The sequence below is a fragment of the Stegodyphus dumicola genome, chromosome 3 (genome assembly GCF_044657685.1).
Source record: "Stegodyphus dumicola isolate Sdum_Otavi_A_Nest chromosome 3, ASM4465768v1".
In the NCBI taxonomy this organism is placed as follows: Eukaryota; Metazoa; Arthropoda; class Arachnida; order Araneae; family Eresidae; genus Stegodyphus; species Stegodyphus dumicola.
The window spans coordinates 115,412,892-115,434,243 of NC_140770.1; the positions used below are offsets into that span (position 1 = coordinate 115,412,892).

At 34.3% G+C, this 21,352-nt stretch overlaps 1 protein-coding gene across 8 annotated transcripts in view; it reads right to left on the minus strand.

Moving 5' to 3' along the window:
* Window positions 1-2,074: 2,074 nt before the first annotated feature.
* The window catches only part of LOC118198770 (arylsulfatase B-like), a 53,718-nt gene continuing 34,440 nt past the window's right edge, over window positions 2,075-21,352 (minus strand). For 7 of the 8 annotated variants that reach the window (XM_035370539.2, XM_035370538.2, XM_035370535.2 and 4 more), the window contains 2 exons: window positions 9,336-9,727; window positions 2,075-5,466 (listed from right to left, as the gene is read on the minus strand). In XM_035370539.2, the coding sequence (XP_035226430.1) occupies window positions 5,332-5,466; window positions 9,336-9,727 (527 nt within the window). In that variant the 3' untranslated portion in view covers window positions 2,075-5,331. Of the gene's footprint in view, window positions 5,493-9,335; window positions 9,728-21,352 lie in introns of all 8 variants that reach the window. The other variant, XM_035370536.2, reaches the window with a different exon arrangement.

A 21,352-nucleotide genomic window follows, 5' to 3' on the forward strand; every position in this document is an offset into this window, starting at 1 on the left:
TAGAAGTATGAAGCAGTTATACAGTAAAAGAGATAATTACAGTTTTTATTGTAGAATATATTTATTTTGCAGTAATAATCATATAATACACATAAAAATATATAAATGTTATATAAAAATAATTTTACTAACATTAGTTGCAAAATTTGGCATGCAAATGTAAAACAAAATATATACATTTCTATACTCAAATGATAACAGCATTAATATGCATAATATTTTTCCTAATTATTAAAAATTTCAAATCTGAATTAAATAAATGCAATTTAAAAACTCTGCAAAAGGAAACGAAAACCATTTCTGAATGATATATTTATCAAGTAGTAAATTTTTAAATTATTGCACATTCATGAACATTCATAACATATGGCTAATTCCTCAATAATTATAATTCCTCAATAATAAAAACATATGGCTAATTCCTCAATAATTATAGTGATGGTGGAGAATTCATTGGAAAATCCTTTATTTTGCAAAGACGGAAAATAAAACATTATTAATTTACAAAGCTGAAGCAAAACAATTTAGTATAAATAAATATATATATATCCATTAGCTATTCAATAAAATACATTAAAATAAACTTCTAAAATAAAATACTCTTATTAGAGCTACATAAATTTTAGCAGCTATTAAGTTTGAAACATTATGCAATTAGCACATGGAATAGTTATTTCTACTGTAACCTTAAACAAATTTTGAACTATTATTTGAACTAACAATTCTAATTAACTGTGACTTAAAATGTACATGCATCCATCCAAAATATAAAATTCTATAATTTTTGATACAATGTTCTTAAACACACTCATACAAGATGCTTTTAAATATATTCCTATGAGATCAAAGCTTTTAAACATACTTCTATAAGATCTGTACAGACGACATAATGTTCGCATATTTAAAAAAAAAAGAACAATCATGACCATCATATATAAAGTATATACGTACATTTATACAAAAGAAATTCCATAGTTTATCTTGTCATTTAAAATAATTAATTCAAATTTTTAAAAACTCTAAACAAGAGCCCATTTCAACAATGCAATAAAACAGTTTTAAAATCGTATATATAAGTAACTTACAGGTATATAATAGGTCATTATTCTTTTTAATATTCTTATAATATTTTATATAATCTTTCCAGAGATAAAGTCTTTATTACCAAATAACGAAAAATCTGTACCTTTGTTCTTCGCACTATGGAAACTCAAGAGTACCTAGAACCACTAAATTTTAAACAAGACATAATCTCGCACCCAAACATGTGAAACCCCGATTTTTGAATTAAAAAAAAATTATTTCGTATTTTGGAAACATTTAATGAATTTTTTATTAATAGACTCAGCGATTTAAAAGCAATATGTTGCTAATTGGCAAAGCATAAAATATTTACTTTTCAAATTTAATCAACAAATTCATTTATTTGAAAGAAAGGAATTGCCACTGTCCATGATAAAATATTTTTATCCTCTACATGTTGCCGTTTGGCAAAGCATAAGATATTTAAATTTTCTTTCAAATTGAATCCGTCTATTATTGATTAAATATCTAACTGATTTTAAAACTATAAGTGCAGTTCTTCACCTCTATTATTATTAATTACTAGCTGGACTTGTAAAAATATACTTGCTGGACTCATTAGAATTATTGTACATATATATATATATATATATATTTTAAATAACTCTTTTAGGTAGCTGGCTATGCAAAATAAATGAAAATATATTCTTTAAATACTCCATGATACATTTAATAAATACACCAAACCCTTGTGGAATGAGAGGGTTATCTCATTAACACATTGCGTGTGCGGTAAAATCGCACTCCGCAAAGTTAACTTTCTAGGGAAAATTCAGTTTAGATATACTTCAGATTAAGACAGTAAGTATAATTCATACAAACCGAAATATTATTGTAATTAAAAGGGCGAAATGAAACAAATGTTAATTGAAAGGTTTTCTATTACTACTTAGTAAGTAGATAAATAATGAATTATTTATTTAAAGAGCTGGTGATTTTTGCTCGAGACAATGTTTGGTGGAACTCATTAAATGGTTCGCGGTAAGGAGTGCATAACCTCTCATAAAGTGTCCTCATCGTTCTTCATTTGGGTCAATCTGCATTAGAAAATCAGACAGTTCCGGTGCCTCTTTTAACAATCCGTTGAATTTCTTGTATGTTAAAGGCTCTTCATCTTCTTTACTATCGCTGCTTTCAAAGAAGGCTGGCGTTATAAGATCACCCAATTTTTCATTTCTCATTTAATGATCGTCATTTCTCGATTAAACCTTTAATTTCTTCTTTTTCCATACCTGAAAATTATTTGCTGCTTATTGCTTTTGCAATTTGTACGACTTCCTTAGCTTCATTTCTCAATCGATGGAATTACGATTGCTGGCTACGCTTGGTTAGCGCTTATGCCAGCAAGCATTTATTATTAACGAATTAATTGTTCCTATGCGAGTTTAATCATTTCTATACAACGTCTTATATCGATTTGTTTCCAAAATACCATTAGTACCGTGCACTTTCCTCCATCTATTGCTTTATTTGCACAAATGTAAACATGCCTGACTTAACAGGCTTTGAATATTTTTATGATCCCTTGATGCATTGTTTGGATTAAGGAAACGGTGTTCAATGGAAGAAATAAAATCTCCATATTTAGATGCAATATTGTCAGGGTTTCTGCACCGCGTCCTGGAGCATTATCGGGAAACAGGGTAACTATCACAAACTGCTACATATTTCTGTGATTGTAGTAAAGTATAGTGACCCTTTCTCAATATATTCACTATTTATTATGCCCGTGGGTCTTAAAATGCCATTCTTGAGCGCAATGACATTCAACGAAGGGTTGTCCAGTATAAGAACTGGAAATACAATTATAATTCATTAAAAAATTGAAAGAACGTAAGATAATTGGTAGCAGATCAATAGATCGTTTCTCATCTGACAACTGGCATCATTTTCTTGCAACCAGCTTGTGGATAACATGCTACTTGCAATAGCCATATTGGGAACTGAGGTCAGACATATTGTTTGTTAATCCGGATCTTGTTGAGTTCTTGTCTCTTTCATAAAATGAGAAAATTGCTTCAGACTGATTAGCATGGAAGTTACACAGAATCCAAATTTGATGCTTTCTGGCAATTGCAGAGAGAGATATTTGTCAAATTCAGGGATACCCACTTCACTGAATACCTGTTTTAGAATTTAGTCCTCTGAATTTCTGTTAATTCAATCTTTAAATGGATTAAAACATTCTCAATGTTGATTGAGTAAATATTTTTGTAAAGAGGCGGTTTCAAGAGTTTTATATATGCCTTGATATTGGGTGGCTTTCCAGGTTTCAGTAATATATTATATATATGTATTTTTTATTTCATGGCATGATCCGAGGGCATAGAAAAATGAGTCACGGCCTGTGAGTTTGACATGTTTGCCATAGATGATTCTGAAATGATACTGACGGGCATCATTTCAGTCAAGAAGCAGTGTTCCCTGCAGAATTCATCACATCTTGTACTGATAGAAACTTTTCACCAAAATTCCTTATATTTTTTAGATCATTGTTATTTTTTAAATCATTAACTTATTAGCTACTTTCTTTGCCGTTTCCTACATTAGTTATCTTGTATTAATACTCCATGATCTGTAAAAATTTCAATGGATAAAATATTTTTTCTTTTTGTTAAACCTTCTTTCTGCTTGTTGCTTAATTTTGGACATGAGTGCAATATGCGAAGAATAATTCAATTTTTTGCTGTAATGAATGATTCGGTGTTGAAAAATTTTATTTAAAATTTCCCAACCTTAGCAGGGCTAATAAATTCCATACTAATAATGTATTTCCAGTACACAATATATAACTCAAAAATGAAACACAATCTGTCTTATAAAGATAGGTAACCCGCAATTTCATAAGACAAAAAATTAAACAGGAAATTTCATACAGAATACGAATTAAAAAAGTATCTTATTACATAGTATCAAACAAATTATTATTACCCCAAATTCCTAAGAATTTTTTTATATCAATGTAAAGGGGAATTTCACACCTTCAGCTTCATATCACAAGTACTTTTCAGATGAATTTATGGAATAAATTTTGATCTTTTAATAATTTATCATAAAATTTATTGTATCTCATATTACAATTTTATTTCACAAGAAGCATGTATTTTTTAACACTCAACCCTCATTTCTCAAAGCATAATATAGTAAAAGATGCTATATACATCATAGAACAGACAGCTTCACTAAAAACTAACCAGAGGAATAACGTCTAAAAATCTCCACAGGTTCATATATTTCTAATAGACCTTTCACAAGATACAATTCAGTGACAGACTATTAAAAGCTGCCTTGATATCAAATTTTCAAGCTTATTTATAGCATAAAAACAGCATGTCAAAATATTTTACATTTACATCAATTGACAGAACTAAAAAATACATAAAAAGTTTTTTTTTAATGGTCGAGGCACTTTATTTAATAGCCATCAGCTTGCACCACTACAAGGGCCGAAAAAGGTGTCCATTTCATTATGAAAGCATCTAATAGGTGGCTATCTTTACCTCCTATGAAGGGACGGACAGTTACAACCATGAATTCTCCGGGATTCGAACTCGTGCCTATTGCTATGACAGTCAGGGCCACTAACCACTATACCGACTTGTCAGCCTAATTCTTAATCCTTTAATCCCATAGATTACCACTTCCTAAACATGTTATGCTTCCAGGCATACAGACAAAAAACCTGTAACATATGTATTTATGAATACAGCATTTTATGGTTCCTAAAATAAAATTTATTACTGTAAAAACATTCCGAAATTCTGAATATTTTAAGCATTCTTGCTGATTTCAATAAACTCATCTTGACAGATATTATTTGTACAATTAAAAACAAACTTATTCTCAAATTATGACAGATAAGCATTTAAGGCTATTTTAAAATATTAAAAAAAAAGATGGTCCCTTATTAAAAAATTGGAATTTTTATTAAAACAATAGAAAAGGAAGCAAAAAAAATGATGCATCCTTATTCTAAATTGAATCCATAATTAGATACTTAAAGTGAAACAAAAAAGAATTAACTATTAAAATAATGAGAACAGATATAACCTTTTGATTTCTTCAAATTAAAATAGCTATCAAGCCTTATGAAAAATAAAACATAATTAATAAAACATTAATGCTGTAAGAAATTTTAGTATAATCAGGAATGGTAGCATAAGTATATAATAATTTAAATCAAGTGATTTCATCTGTGAGTGCTTAGGAATATAGGTCCCATGCATTTTAAAATATTTATGCAACCAATTACACGTAATCCTTCCAGTTGATCCACTGATAGTTGTGGTATTTAGGATTACTCTGCGGATCCAATGGCTTGTTGCCTGGAGGTACAGCAGATGCACTATACTCGGCTAGTTTCTTTAACAAAGTATCTAGCATCTAAAATGACAGAAGATTTCACTACACTGAAAACATAGATTAAATTATGTTTAAACAAAAATAGATGAAATATATATATTATATGAAAAATGAAAGAAAATATACACTGCCCTCCAAAAGTTAAGGAACAGCATGTTTTTCAAAGCTCACCATTACAAAGCAATGTTTAAATTCACAGTTCATATGCATGACAGTAATGAAATTCAAGAAAATATATGCAAAAACTATAGCTACCACTTTTATTTTATAGAAATGAATACTTATATAGGAGTTGGAAAAAAATGCAAAAACTGTAATTTTTGTTCACGAGTGTTGATCTTCATTTGCTATTACAGTTTCGTGGATAATATCCAGGAGAGTCTAACAATGTCCAGGAGAAGTCTGCATAATTCATTGAGGTGGCGATGGGATGGATGGAAATAGGGATGTCACAAGCTGATGCTGCTAGACGTCTCAATGTCTCTCGTAATGTAGTCCACAAACTATGGAATAAGTTTGAATCCAAGGATTCTGTGTCTAGAAGACATGTTCCAGGCAGACCTAGAGTTACAGCACATGCTGAAGACCATTATTTAGCTCTTTTGGCCCACAGGAGTAGTAACATTACTGTGCTTCAGCTCATGGTAGATCACTTAGTGGCAACAAGAACAAGAATCTCAGCTACTACAGTAGGCAGACACTTGCACAATATAGGTCTGTATGCAAGACGACCAGTTGTTTGTGTCCCCTTGACCCGAGGACTCAGAGATGCCCGTTTATGTTGGGCAAGAGAACACATCTCCTGGACCAGTCCACAATGAGCATCTGTTCTCTTCACAGAGGAGTCCAAGTTCAAATTGGAGAGTGATTTAGATTGTCAGCTGATTTGCAGAGAACAATGCACCAGATACAACCAATCTCACATTGTGGAAAGATACTGTTACAGAGTTAGTGAAGTAATAGTTTGGGCTGAGATCTCTCTCAGTGGTCACATTGACCTGCATGTGTTCCATGGAGAAACTTTGACCGGTGTGAGACATCGAGACAAGATCCTTGATCAGTATGTCCCCCATATGCCGCTGCTGGTCCTGGATTTCTTCTGATGGATGAAAATACACGACCACACCAAGCTTGGTTTGCTTAAGTATATATTGAGTGTTACGGTATGGAGTGGATGGAATAGTCAGCTTAATACCCAGATCTGAATCCGATAGAACATCTTCCGAACTATATTGGGAAACAGGTCCTTTAAGTCCTCCTCCAAGGTTTTTAGATGAGCTTGAACAAGGATTACTATGTGTCTGGCCATTGCTTAGAATTTCACTGACCGACAACTTAATTGACAGCATGGAACATCGCTGCCGCCAATGTATTGCAGCTAGGGATGGACACATTCCTTATTAGAACCCATTTTTGTAATGCTATCATCCCATTTTCCCTCAAAAAACCGTGAGATACTGTTTCTATAAGACTGTATTTCTCTACCAAGAGAGTAATTTTTTGTTGTAATTCATTTTTGTATTAAACTTTAGACACATTCTACATCGCAATCATAAAGAACTATTTAGTGAACATATCCTGTAAATTTCTTGCTTCTATGTTGCTTCATTCTCAAATTAGACAACAAAATATGCTGTTCCTTAACTTTTGGAGGGCAGTGTATTTTCATAAGTTTGAAATAAAATGCTTGGAAAAATGGAATGATTTTTTCCCTTCATAACTTAAAAACTATAAAGGCTGAAAAAAATAAAACTAATTTAGACTAGCTGCCTTAAATCTAGCATTTCTTCACTACCTTGACTAGTAGTTATGGCAAGGATGGAACTCAAGTATTCTTTCATGGGTCTCAAATGTTCTATTTTCTTAACTGTTAAAAACTGTTAGGAATTACAGAAAAATTTTGTGATTTCCTTAAAATCAGAGACTTTAGATCTGGGCCTTATGGACATAAAAAAAAAGCAAACTTTAAAGGCATGTAATGCATATGAGAAGACAGAAGGAGACATGAAAGAGGTGATAATGATGCCAGATGTTAGTGATATAACCTTCGTCTGTAAAATAATTTAAATAATGTAGATTTATTTCTGACATTTAAATACGCCATGAACAAATCTGTAAATGATTGAAAAAAACCAAAGCCCAATGAACAAGGATTTTTCAAAAATATGTGGAAAACATAAATCGAAGAAAATGTAACAAGAGCAAAATTCCAATGCAATCGAAGTACATATGAAATATTGGTGCATTATGATAAAGAACTATAAATGCCAAAATCTATATGTATTAGATATAGATTTGTGTACAACAGGAACAAATGAGCAAAGTTAAATTTCACTGAAATAAAGAAAAGCTACTTGGTCCAGTTGACAGTTATAGCACTTAGATCACAGAAACATAGTAGTTCAACAATATTGTCATCAGTGAGTCATAGAAGGGTACAATCTAAGAATAAACATACACTGGACAGCCAGAGCAATAATACAACATCTTTATAAAGAACTACTGAAAACATACACACAGCACAAATAACATTGCATTTAACCATTTGTCACCGTATGAAGCCATTTGCACGTCTGTAAGTAACCATCTGAAATTTTAAGACACGGTTTTTTAGTTAAAATAACTTTCCACATTACAGAGTTACATTCCAGATGGTTAACCTGTTATCTACTGATAAGGAGTTAGTATTAAAAACATGGTTATTTTCCAATCAACATGCCACAGATTTCCAGCAAATCTATGCCTCAAATGATGGTTATAGTCCACAGTCGCAATGGATTCTATGTACATCTCTAGGTAATTCAGCTTGCACATGATAACTGCCTTTATCATGGCATGCAACACATCTTTCACACCAGGAAGAAATATTTCAATCACAATTAGCCTTGGTCATCTTTCCATACAGTTTTCGAAATAGCACAGTACATTCATGACATTCTGAGAAGAATTTTATTATAACATAGCATTCCCTGCTCAATTTTTCAAAACAATGCTCAGGCTTCCTAAAGCTAGTTTAGTCACCTCACTTTTTTTTCCCTAATGAAAAGTATCTGATACATGATAGGATGTGCCTATGCTAATCTGAAAACAGACTTGAAAACTGAGAGGGGGAAAAATATGTGGAGTATATTATTTCTACAGAGATGCTTAAACAGAGCACATTAAAAAGCCCACATAACATGCACAAGTGTTATTATATTATGTATTTCAAAGGCAAATTTCAATATTATTCTTTTGACTTACATAAAATAATTTACTATTTGTATATATATTTTATACTGTTACCATAAATCTGATGTTTCTAAATCATATGCTGAAAAAACTGAGAGGGGGGCACTATGTAAGGAGGAATAACACACAAGTAAATACAGTATTTTTTTATTATTATTATTATTTCAGATTTGGAAGCCTTTAGTTCTGACTTATAAGAAAAGTAATTTTACATTATTAAAAATATATAATTTATAAATCACTATCAGTTTTACTAGCACAGGCATTAATGCAATAATAAATGAAGGAGATAACATATATATTTTTCAATTATGTAATAACTTTTCTACATTTTTATTTACCATCTTGTGAATTTATAATAATACTAAACACACAGCTTAAAAATTTATTGAATAATTTATTTTAAATATTAGTAGAAACAGGCAGTTAGAATTTCATGAGTTATTCTGAGCTAGACAAATTGTTAATAACATGATATAGCTCGCTCTTTAAAATGCAGTAATATTTTTATCATCCCACTTTATAATGATTGAATGCAGAAGATGCAGGTATTTAATTTTTTGTCATAATTAAACATGAGCAAGATAGCAGCATAGGAATGAAAAATTAAAATCTTTAATAAATAACCATGAAAATATCATTGATGTAATCAAACTTACGTGTGGCTTATCTTCAGCTAAATTATAGTACTCACAAGGATCATTTTGAACATCAAATAAGCATGGTTTTTTGGCAGGATAACAACTAGACGTTGCATTTTTAGGAATAGGTCCACATGTTATTTCAGCTTTATGGTATAATTTTTCTGAAGAACTCTTTGCATTTCTAGTTTGAGTGAAATTCTCTCTTCCAGATGGTCCATACCAACCATCCCACTGGCCACCATACACAGTACCTTGTATTACTTTGAAATTTCCCACTCGAAGAGCAGATACTTTGTTAATAGGATCAATGTTTAATAATACTTCAGATCGAGGTGAAGGTCTGTTGAAAGACAATGTATCCCAAAGATCATAACCATCTAACTTGCCAAGATTAGACACATTTCCACCTGAAACAAGGTATATCCACCTTTTAATCTATGAAACTGGAATCATCAACAAATAAATGGCTACAATTAAAAAGAAAACAGAAGTTTTATAAATATATATATATATATTTATGTATGTCCTGTACATCGATAGAAATTCATAGAGACTTGGCTAGTTAGTTAGCAAAGATGAAACGAGTTCACTTTTTAGTCAAGGTCAAAATAACTTAGCAGGCAATAGCTGTAACGGAATGGCAATGGTTTATTGTGTAGATGGAGTGATGGACTTATAGATAGACATGGCTGAATTCAACATAACTTTATTATTAGATAAAGCATTTCTGGAGACGAAATATTTGCTTCACGCATGATTATGGGTGCAATAGGCATCCCCCAATTTTCTATATAAAGCTTACATTTAGATAATGGAAAAAAAGCCAAGCGAGAGACGTGGCTTATTCTGGCAGCAGTAGGTGAAAAAGTAGCATATTAAGCAGTTGGAGTTCTTTAAAAATTTCATTTCGTTTGTTTGAATTCTGGACAGTAATTGAGCAAAAGTTTACAGCAATAAAGTGAAACTGCAAGGAAAACGTGAGATCAATAATGCACTGAAGGAGGTTATATTAGAATTAAAATTAGGATTTTAACCCTTTCCAGCACGCTACCTTTTAAAGTTGGAGTTTTGATAAAAAAAAAAATGTAGGCAGTCTAATTAGGCCTAGAGGAGTACACAAGTAAAATTTTGTGACTTATCTTTTAATTCATCACTTATCTTTTAATTCTGTGGGTGTGCCCAGGCACACTGATTGAATAGAGCTTCAAAAAGAGTGCTGAAATGAGCATTGTTGTCAATGAACTGATCGATGAGATGCGGAGAAACAAAGAATACAGACTCTCGGTTGTCCTAGATTATCGGTGAGCCCACTCTGGGCACACCTAGGGTTCACTGTTTGATTTTAGGCAAGATTTCAAGGTAAAAATTTAAAACTATAAAATAAGGAGATTAAAATTCAGCCAAAAAAATAACATAGAAATTTCTTTTAAAACAATTCCTTTCATACCCTAAAAAAAATCTGGAAGATTTCTTTGAAAAATGAGAGTCATAAAAAACTAAACATGGCTAAAATATATGGACTGGTTTGTGTTGAGTGCCATCTACTATAAATAAAGAAGGTTCAGAGTAACCTATAAATCTTTTTTCATTCAATTTTTCTATGTGTACAGAAGGAAATTTTTGGGTGTGTCCAGACCGGATACACTGTGCCGCAAAGAGTTAAGAACTGTCACCAATTTGTTCCAATTAAGTTTAATTTTTTAACAAATTTCTGTCACAGTTATGTATATACATAGAAGATATAAAATATGTAATTCAAAATTATTAACTTTAATTTGGTAATTCCTTTTTCCTTCTCATTTTAATCGGGTTATCTCCCCTTTATATTCTAAATTGTTTATGATAATTTTTCTGGACTGCATCTTTCCATTCCATGCTTGCTCACGTAATCCTTCTCACTGCCACAGCTCATATCCAATTTAAACAAAGACATCAAGTTCAAATACCAGAGCTACTATTGCACAGCCTCTTTTTTCCCACTTTTCTTTGCTGGTGCTAAGATGCATCACTTTGTTGCTCCACTTCGTCATTTGTCTAAGATGCAAGCTGTATAAAACTGTGAGGTGCATTTTGCACCCATATATAATGCTTCTGAAATGTTTATGCATATTAAGACTTGTTCTATTACAAAGATAAAATTATGTGTTTAAAGCAACAGCTAAAAGCTATTCTTCTCCATTCTTTCATATTAAGTATCCAAGTAGCTGTTTTTCAAATCTCAAGTCATCTACAAAGAATTCATTACACTTTAAATTCCATATTACATGGATTAATAAATTACTTACTTTACAGCAATGAAAAAATTAAACACACATTATTAGCAAAATAATGAAATTAAGTGTACTCTCGAAATTTATAAATGCAAAATCTTTTCTATATTGAATTATTAAGCTTTCATTCCAGCAATGATAATTTTTTATGTTTTTCTCAAAATAGCAAAACCAATATAACTTTAAACAAAACTACTTGATGGGAACTATAATGTCTGTAACATACTTCTCACTTCTATATCACTGATTTTAAGATAATAATTTTGAGTTTTCTTTTTATGAATGTGTGATCAAGAAAAGCGGAAGTGAGTGAAAGTTAGGAAGCTGAGCAATAATAGCAACGGTATTTATAAACTAGATTCCTTTGTTTAAATTCTGGGTCTACAATTGTATACAAGCTGCCATTATGCAGGAGGATTATATAAGCAAACATGAAATGGAAAGATGCAGTCCTGAAAATTGTTATAAACAATTTAGAACAGAAAGGGAGATAGCCAAATTGAGAAATAAAAAGGACTATTGCAAAATTAAAATTAATAATTTTGAGTATAATTATTAATTAAAATTAATAATTTTGAGTGACTATATATTTTATAATGAGACTTGCCAAAAGAGCTTGCTCCTATTTGGTCATATTGGATGTAAAAAATTCGTCGACCTAAGGTCTTGTATTCCCTTAGCTGAAAAGCATATAACTTAAGAGGTCGCTCAAGGGCAGGAAAGGCGATACAAATTGAGGATATAGGTATAAATTTACAAAAACTTTTGCAAAGCAATTCAGCATTATTATTTTTTTTTTATAATACATAAGGAAAAAAAAATTACAGTTACCAAGGAAGAGGTTGCAATTTCTCTTTCTTAGGTTCCTTCCTTTTTTCTCTTCCTTGCATTACAATTACTTAAGGAAGGAAAAAGAAAAAAGAAGAAGGTTGCAAAAATGCAGGAAAATATATTCATTGCAATAAAAATTTGTGCATTGAAGAGTAATTGTTGGATAATAACAAATTTTTCCTGAAGATGCATATCAGGCAGATATACAAATGATTAGAAATATAGCATGATTTCACACTGTGCAATACTAATAGAAGATACTGTACTTTGTTTTCCTTTATGCATAAAAAAGGTTTGTAGAGGTATTTTGCCTGAGCTTAATCTGTTGCAGAGAGACACTTTTTCAATAACAATATTGTTAATTTTTTCACTAAGGATGACCACTAAAGACAAGAAAATCAGTTGTCAGATATTGAGAAACAAGAATCATTGGGATAATGAAAGCTGAGTGGTAAGCTCAGCAAGTTACCCTTTAGGATGTTCTGAATTTACTGTGAAGAAATGTTGGGGCTAGCAGACAAGGAGTATTGGGTCATATAAAGTCTCCACAGTTTTTTGCCACTAGATGGTGTTGATACCTATATATTCAGCAACACTCACCCGATTATCTCAAACAAACACGTGCTTGAAAGGCGAAATTCAGCCTCCATTGTTTGTGAAGACAGTTTTCTAATTCTTTGCTCATGTTAAAAGTTATATTGATTTGAAAATGAGTGAAATATCTGAAGAAATATGCTATGTGATGCTTTTTTACTATAAAAAAGGTAAAAACGCTGCAAAAACATGCCGAAAAATTAGTGAAGTGTACGGTGAGAATGCTGTGAGTGAACAAAGGACCCAGGAATGGTTTGCTCGATTCCATTCTGGATATTTTGATGTCAAAAATAATTCTCGCTCTGGTCGGCCAGTCACTAAAAAAGTTGATGAAATTTTGCTACTGATGGAGCAAGACAAGCACGCAACCTATCAGGAAATAGGAGACACTAAACATCAACCACATGACAGTTTGGAATCATTTGAAAAGAGCAGGCTAAAAAAAGACGCTTAATGTTTGGATGCCACATTAGGAATTGTTCATTATGGTGTGCAACCTAGCAAAACCACCATTTCAGCCCTGTACTGTGAACAACTCGACCATTTGGACAAAACAATCCAGAAAAAGTGATCAGAATTGGGCAACAGAAAGGGAATTGTGTTCCATCATGACAATGAGCAGTGGTCACTTTACTTAACCTGTTCCGCCAAACTAAGTTAAGGGCACTACAGGGTTAGGAAGTCATCCTCGTCATTGCTAGCAATCTGACGGTTAGGCTGCCTTTCTACATTTTACATTAATCTGTAGTTTCTTGGATATAATTATTTTCATTCACTTGCTTCATTATCTCTAAGATGCTCTTGTTGCAGTAATAGTCCGTGAACAATCTATTCACAGGATATGTGATGTAGTGGGAAGGAAAGAACTGCTGTCGAAGGTGCTCTGTCAGAGGGCAGGAGAGCAGGTAATGAAGTGCGTCCGTGTCTTCCCCGCGAAAAATGCAAGAACAGTTGACGTCCCGTCTGAGGAATCGTCTGTAATATGCTGGGATGTAATGTCTGTAATATGCTGGTCTGTAATTTCCCGTGGTTGGTACAGGCTTGGAGGAAGAGTCGGTTGCATTTCAGCCTCTTAAGAGAAGGTATTGGGAAGATGTTGTAAGTAAATCTTCCTGTCTCTTCTTCCTGCCATCGTGATGACCATGTCTCTTAAAATGCTGTCTTGAGGAGCCTTTTTGCAACTTCTGCGGAAAGCGGAACTTCCTTGTCAATTTCTGGTTTGGGAGCTACAGTCTTAGCTAGTTCATCCGCTCGTTCGTTCCCTTTCTGCCCGGTATGTCCTTTTATCCAGTTGATCTTTAAAGGTATGGAAGAGCCTAACGTCTAAGTGCTGCCGTGTGCGGATGTTTTGGAGGAAAGGAATTCAGCGCATTCAGAACACTCATGCTATCTCTGAAGAATGAAGTGTGAGCTGCTGGTTGCGTACCTAACCATAGTGCTGCTTCCTTGAGTGCTAGGGACTTCGCTTGGAAGACTGAAGCATGATTGCTTAGATGGAATTGTGCTTGATAAATTTCTTCATTGTTCGAAAAGACCGTGAACGCTGCCCCTACTCGTCCTGAAATTTTTGAACCGTCAGAAAAAATCTCTCTTTGTTGTCCTGAGGGTGGCGATTTGCACCAGGAAAGGATCGGTAGATCTCCTGGGTGTAAGTCAGGGGGATCTTGGAAGCTTTCTATGCTGACATAGGATAGATGTACATCTTCTTTAGTGTGAAGGTCCTCTTTGTAATGCAGAAGTCGACAGATTGATCTTTCTAATTCTGCTTTTAGGTCAAGTGGAAGCGTGCCAGCTAAAACCTGAAGTGTTGCAGTTGACGTGGTGCTATACACACTGGTGATTTTTAACAGGATTACTCGCTGTATTTGATGTAGTTTTTGACATATTCTTGCTGTGCCATTCATCCAGACTGGGCAGCCGTAGACGATCATGCGTTCAACTGTATTAAGGAATAGATGTTTTAACAGGTGCCCCTTTTGGCTCCACTTGTCTGTGATTATCCTGTTTAGTTTATTGATGATTCGATGCATCTTATCTCAGACTTCCGTAAGATGTGATACCCATGTGAGCTTCTTATCAAGCGTGAATCCGAGGTATTTAATGGTATCCTGGCGTCGCAGTGGATGCCGTTCCCACTTTATGCGTGGTGGATTCGCGTCTATTTTTGAACCTTTTGGAAAGACTATCATCTGTGTCTTTTCAATACTGAAACACAGTTTGTTGTCTTGACTCCATTTTGTAAGCAATTTGAGTGCTGCGTCTGCTTTACGATCTATTGTTCTCCTATTGCTTCCGTCTATTATGAGTAAAATATCGTCGGCGTAAGCTTGTATCTTGGCACTGTCTCTAAAGTTGATGTTCAGCGCTGAGTCTGCAATTATGTTCCACAGGATGGGTCCAATATTAGACCCCTGTGGGGCTCCTTTGTGGTAATTCATCGTGATATTTAAGCCGTCTCTTTTGTAGGTCACTTGACGTTCTGTGAGGTAGCTTGTGATCAGTTGGTAAAGATTCTTTGGACATCGCAGGTCTTTTAGTTTTGTTTTGAGTGCTGGCCACCATAGTTTATTGAATGCGGAAGCTACGTCAAGCGATATTATAGACGTATGGAGGTTATTTTGTCTGTTATTTACGATGATGTCTTGAACACGGTTGAGGGCGTCAGTAGTGCTCCTCCCTTTAGTAAACCCGAATTGGGCGGGTTTTAGTAGTTTGTTTTTGACCAGGTAATATGTTAATCTCTGTGTAAGCGTCTTGTCAAGGACCTTTCCCCACGCTGAGAGTAAGCAGATAGGTCTGTAAGAACTGGGCATGAACTTTGGTTTTCCCTCTTTCTGGAACAATACTAGCTCTGTGTTTTTCCATTCCTTTGAAAAATAACCTAATTCAAGGCACTTGTTAAAGAGTGCTAGATTTTGTTTGTCGTCCGCGAGCCTAAGCTCTTCAATGGTTTCAATCGTGAGGCCATCCAGCCCAGGAGCTTTACCTGGGCGTGTTGAGTTTATCGTACGTTGCATTTCTTCGAGTGTGAATGGCTGATCGTCTTCCGAGTTTGGAATCTTGGTTGATTGGGCATGGATATCTGCGTGATATGTAGAGTCCTCGTTGGGGGTCGTCTTCTGGAAAATGGAACCTCATGATTTCTCTAATTGTATCCTCAATTGTGCTCGTCATTGAGCCATCTTCTTTTTGAACTGACCTTATCTGTAATGGATCCATGCTCTTCCCTTTAGCTAGATCAAAGTATGTTCCGAACGGAGAGCTGACAGTGATTTTGTTCCATGTCATGTCCCATGCTTTTTTCTTTTCTTTATACATCTTTTGCCGGTACTGTGGACGTAGCCTTTGGTAAAGCAGCCTGTTATGGGTCCTTTCCTCTCTAATTGTTTTTTGGAATCTTTTCCTCGTTGCTCTAACCTTTTTCCTGAGAATAGTGAGATCTTCTGTCCACCATGGATGCACACCACAGGTGCGCGATCTTGGTTTCGAGTTATGTGAGAGAACTGTTCTTTGATAGATCTCGTGAAGACTAGTGGTAACTTCTCTTACATATTTATCGATTTCTTCGATAGTTGTCAGATTTCTAGGTCAGCTAAAGATTTTGAGACATACCTTTTGAAACTTAACCAGTCGGTATGTCGTACATTGATTTTCGATCTTCTCCATGTTGGGTAATGAATGCTGGAGACGTCAAAATAGATATTATTATGATAGCTATTGTTTGCTTCGTCCGTTACCTTCCAATTATCGATCCGGATTCTGTCTCTACTTATGATAAGTGTGAGGTCAATCCAGCTGTTGCCACTTACTCCTGCAAAGGTTGGCGTATCCCCTATCTTGTTGACAATCGATAGTCCAGTGCTGGCAATGAATTCGCATACTTTGAGGCCTCGTGTGTCCGTATTATGTGAGCCCCATAGGGGACTTTTGGCATTGAAATCTCTGGTAATTATTGTAGTCATGTTGTTATTGTCCTGTATAAACCTTTCTAGGGTTGTCAGGATTGGTGCAATGTCTTGTGATGGAGGACAGTATACCGTGATTAGTATAAATCTTGAGTCACTGCCTATTGCAAGCGCTATAATCTTCAGAGAGCTGAAATGTTCCAGAACTGGGAGATTTGAATCCGCTATAATCACTGCAGTTTTTGCGTCTGTTCGAGAGTAGAACTTCCGATATTTTGTGGGGAATGCGTACAGTTTGTTCTGTACTGTGTACAGTTCCTCGATACATGCTACTTTGGGTTTGTCGTTCTGTTCAAAATTTATCTTTAAGTTGTCTGTTGCACTCCTGGAGTGCTTAAGATTAATCTGGATTATTTGGATACTATCCATAATATGTTCGTTGTTTTAGTCATTTGAGCTCTTTTAGGTAGCATGGGCATTTCTTATCTCGGCTATCATGTTGGGCATCGAGGCCTGTATTATATCGTTTATTCACCTTTGTGCAGTTGACTGTTTTTTAGTCACAATTGGTCTTCTCGTGGTCTGTGGAGCCACATCCGGCACAGACTTTATCTTCCTTGCAATATTTCGCTGGGTGGTTATACCCAAGGCATTTGACGCATTGCAAAACCTTTATAAACTTCCTTACGTTGTTTCTTGACCATTGTATGTTCAACTTCCTCGTTTCCATAAGGATCTTGAAAGCTACTGGGTCTATAGATAGAACCCAGTGCTGTCCAAAGCGGTCCTTCATGGCGAACAGAACCTCTAATTCACTTTCTGCTAGGTCGGTGTTCTGTGTTTTAATGAAGTTTACTATCTCGTCTTTATTAATGTTCTCGTTGACATTGTAGACTATTATTCTGGGGTTTCTTTTTTGTGGATGTTTCATCTCCACTACGTCCTTCAGCTTCCGATTTTCATTTATGGGCATCTTCAAGTATTGCCAGTTCTTCCTTTTTCGTAACTTCTACTAGGAGCCCTCCTTTGTTGATTCTCTTTATATTCTTGACGCCTACTTTGAGTTTCCCTGGATCTATGTACTTCACCAGCTTCTCCTTACCTCTTTCTCTTTACCTCGTCGGATGTACTACCCTCAGTCTTAGGATAGACTAGTAATACATGCTCTGTCTCTTGCCATGATCTTGATTGTGATCGTCTAGATCTAGAACTACTTCTGGATGGCCGTCGAGATCTTGCAACTTCTTCATACGACAGCTTTTGAGTGGCGACTATTCCTTGGATATATGTCTCTATATTCTTAGTCTGTTCAATTCGTCCTTCCAAATTGGCAATTTTGTAACTCTGCCTCGAGACTATTCTTAACATATGGTCAAAGAAACCTCGTATCTTTTTGTTTGCTTTTGTGGAAATGTCGTCTCTATTTAAATATCCAATTAGATTAGTATAGCACTCTGAAGCCTCCTGATACTCTGTACTGGCATCTACCAAAGTTATATCAACGTCTAGCTGTCATGTACTGCTCTGTTTCTGTGTCTTATCTGTTATTGGAGCACTGGGCGACTGCGTCTCATTGTCGGGGCGTTGCCCCTTAGTCTCTTTATTTTTTGGACGAACCATCTCACTTTGTGTTTTAAATAGTTCCAAAATAATTTTTTAAGCAGGAATTAAAATTTTCGGGCGGAGATTAAACAAATCGACTAATGAGCAGAAATACTTCAATTTTGGTGAACCAAAAGTCGGCGAGCTCACCTCCTCGGCGGGCAGAAAGACTTCAGTGATTGGTGCACCAATTGCCTGGTGTCAACATATATCCGCCACACTAAGCCTAACGCTTACTGAGAATTACAAATGCATATAACATTTTTCATACATGTACCAAAGTCACGATTTTCAATAAAAGTCACACACAGTTTTGCTGACTTGGAACAAAGTGACAGAACTTGGTTGGGAAGCTGTGATGCAACAACGTATAATCCGGACCTTGCACCGTCTGACTAGTATTTGTTTCAGTCTTTGCAAAACTCTCTTGATGGTAAAAAATTGCTTGACCGAAACGCCACTGAAAATCACTTGGTGAAGTTTTTCGACAATAAACCACAGAAGTTCTACACTGATGGAATTATGAAAGTACTCCCAAAAATGGCAAAAGATCATACATAATAATGGCCAATATGCATTTGATTAAAATTTATCTTCAATAAGGAAAATCCTTGTTAAAAATGTACCAAAAAACCGCAGAGACTTTTTATATGGTCCAATAGTTTACATACATGGCAGCCAGGTTTAGGAACCCTTGGTAGACCTATTACCAGGAGACCATCATATCACTTGACATGAACTTAACAGTGCCAATTGTATCAGTTGTCCATTATCTAGACACATACAACACTTTCAGTATGGGCCCTTGTGTCTGTATCATCACAAGGTGCCTGGCTGAAGGATATTTGTTATCGAGGTACCCACTGTGTGTGCTGCCAATGACATCCACCCACCCTCACCTCCATTTGGAGTGGTGTCACGTTTGATGGGTTTGTACTGCAACTAAATGGAAGCATGTCATCTTCATCAATAAATCGCGATTCAGTTTGAGCAGTGATGACAATCATGTACATGAGTAAGATCCTCGGTGAATGTCTCAGTCCTACTCTTCCTTTACAGCTACACTACAGATCCAGAGCTGGTGGGATGGTATGAGTTGCCATTACAGGACATCACATTGTCTCTAATAGTGATCCATGGCACAATGACAGCTCAGTGGTACATCTGTGACATCTTTTAGTCACACAGCATTGCTACTCACTACAAAACTTTCAGAAGGCACTTCCACTATTAAACAAAAAAAAATTCCACTATTAAACAAAAATCTAATTTTTTGCTTGTTTTTAATGATTTATTAGTGGATGGCATACAAAAAATATAAACTATCCATTTTTATGCAAATAACTCTCATAAACACTTATCTCTTTACTTACAATATATAACCCTTATTCTTTTTATAATAAATTTCAGCTGGAAGCATATATCTAGCCAGCTATACAGGAAGACTCAGAACATGGAAACCTCCAACAGAAAAGGAAGTAAAAAATTACAAAAAATTGAAAACTATTCCATAATACTTTCATCATTCAAAGAATAATGGAATCAACAATTTTGTTTAACAGTTAATTCTTTGTTTTTTATCAACTAAATCTTTGAATTCATAAGGATTTATGCCTGTTGGTGTATATACAATACAAAGTTTGAAATTCGGACTCACCGGGACTTCAGCAATTCCAGATTTGGGATTTTTTTGGATATTAGATCATTATTTTAAATCTAGTAAGATGGCATGTAGAAATTATAAAATTAAAAATATGACATCGTGATTTATAAAATAATGAAATATTTATTATCTAAAGTCTAAAAGGTATCAAAATTTACAAAAAAAAAAAAAAAAAAAAAGCTTAATATTTATTTGTTTACCTTATTAATCATTTCTTTCAATGTAAGCTGTTTAAGTTGCTTCGTTTTCTTTGTGCTAATACTTTCTCTTTAATTCTGTAGGCAGACATAATCTCTTGTTCAGTTACATTGTCGAAGTCCTGTAACTGCTGTTTTGAGAATTCCGACTAACTTGTCAATCAAAACTTTCTCGTTTTCAGTAACTTCTCTGTCACTTTCTTCACTATCAGTAGTGGTATTTTCTGGATCTAGAACCATACTACAGATTTTGACATTCATTAATTGATGATTGAGAAACATTTTCATCACACTGAAAAACTCCTTTTATATCATCTTCATTTATTACCGCTTCTCCACATTTCTTTACAAAATCCGTTAACTGGAAAACTTCACCTTTATTTTGCAATACCTGAAAACCTTTAAAACCAGCGGCTATCATCTTCAAATTCAGCTATCTTTCACTATACATATTTGGTTATGCATCATGAGCTTGGGGACTAACGACAAGTTGTTCCGTTAAATTTAATTGCTTCTATCATGCACTGAGACAATTAAGCCTGAATTGTATAAGTTTAGTTATTTATTATACTTATGTCTATTTTTTGCATATGCTTAAGGTTATCAAAGTTCTGAATAAATAAATTCCCACATATACGTAAGCCTTATTGAGGGCCGACGTAAGCCTTATTGAGATATCTTGCCTGATACAGTCTCTGTGGGTCCTAAATTCTGCAAGTTGGTGCACTCATACGAGCCCTGGCGCTGGTTCTGGGTTTATGTAAATAACAAATCAGTCATTCTTAATTTAAATAGCCCTAAATGTAATCCTTGGGTCTATGAGTATCATCAACAAAATCTATTTTTAGTATATGGAAAAAAAATTTTAGTAAATTTTTCCTCGTCAACATTTTTTAGCGCATTTAACTTAAATCTGTAATCATCGCCAAGCGTAATGCCAACATAAAAGGTTACCATACTCCTTTATTAT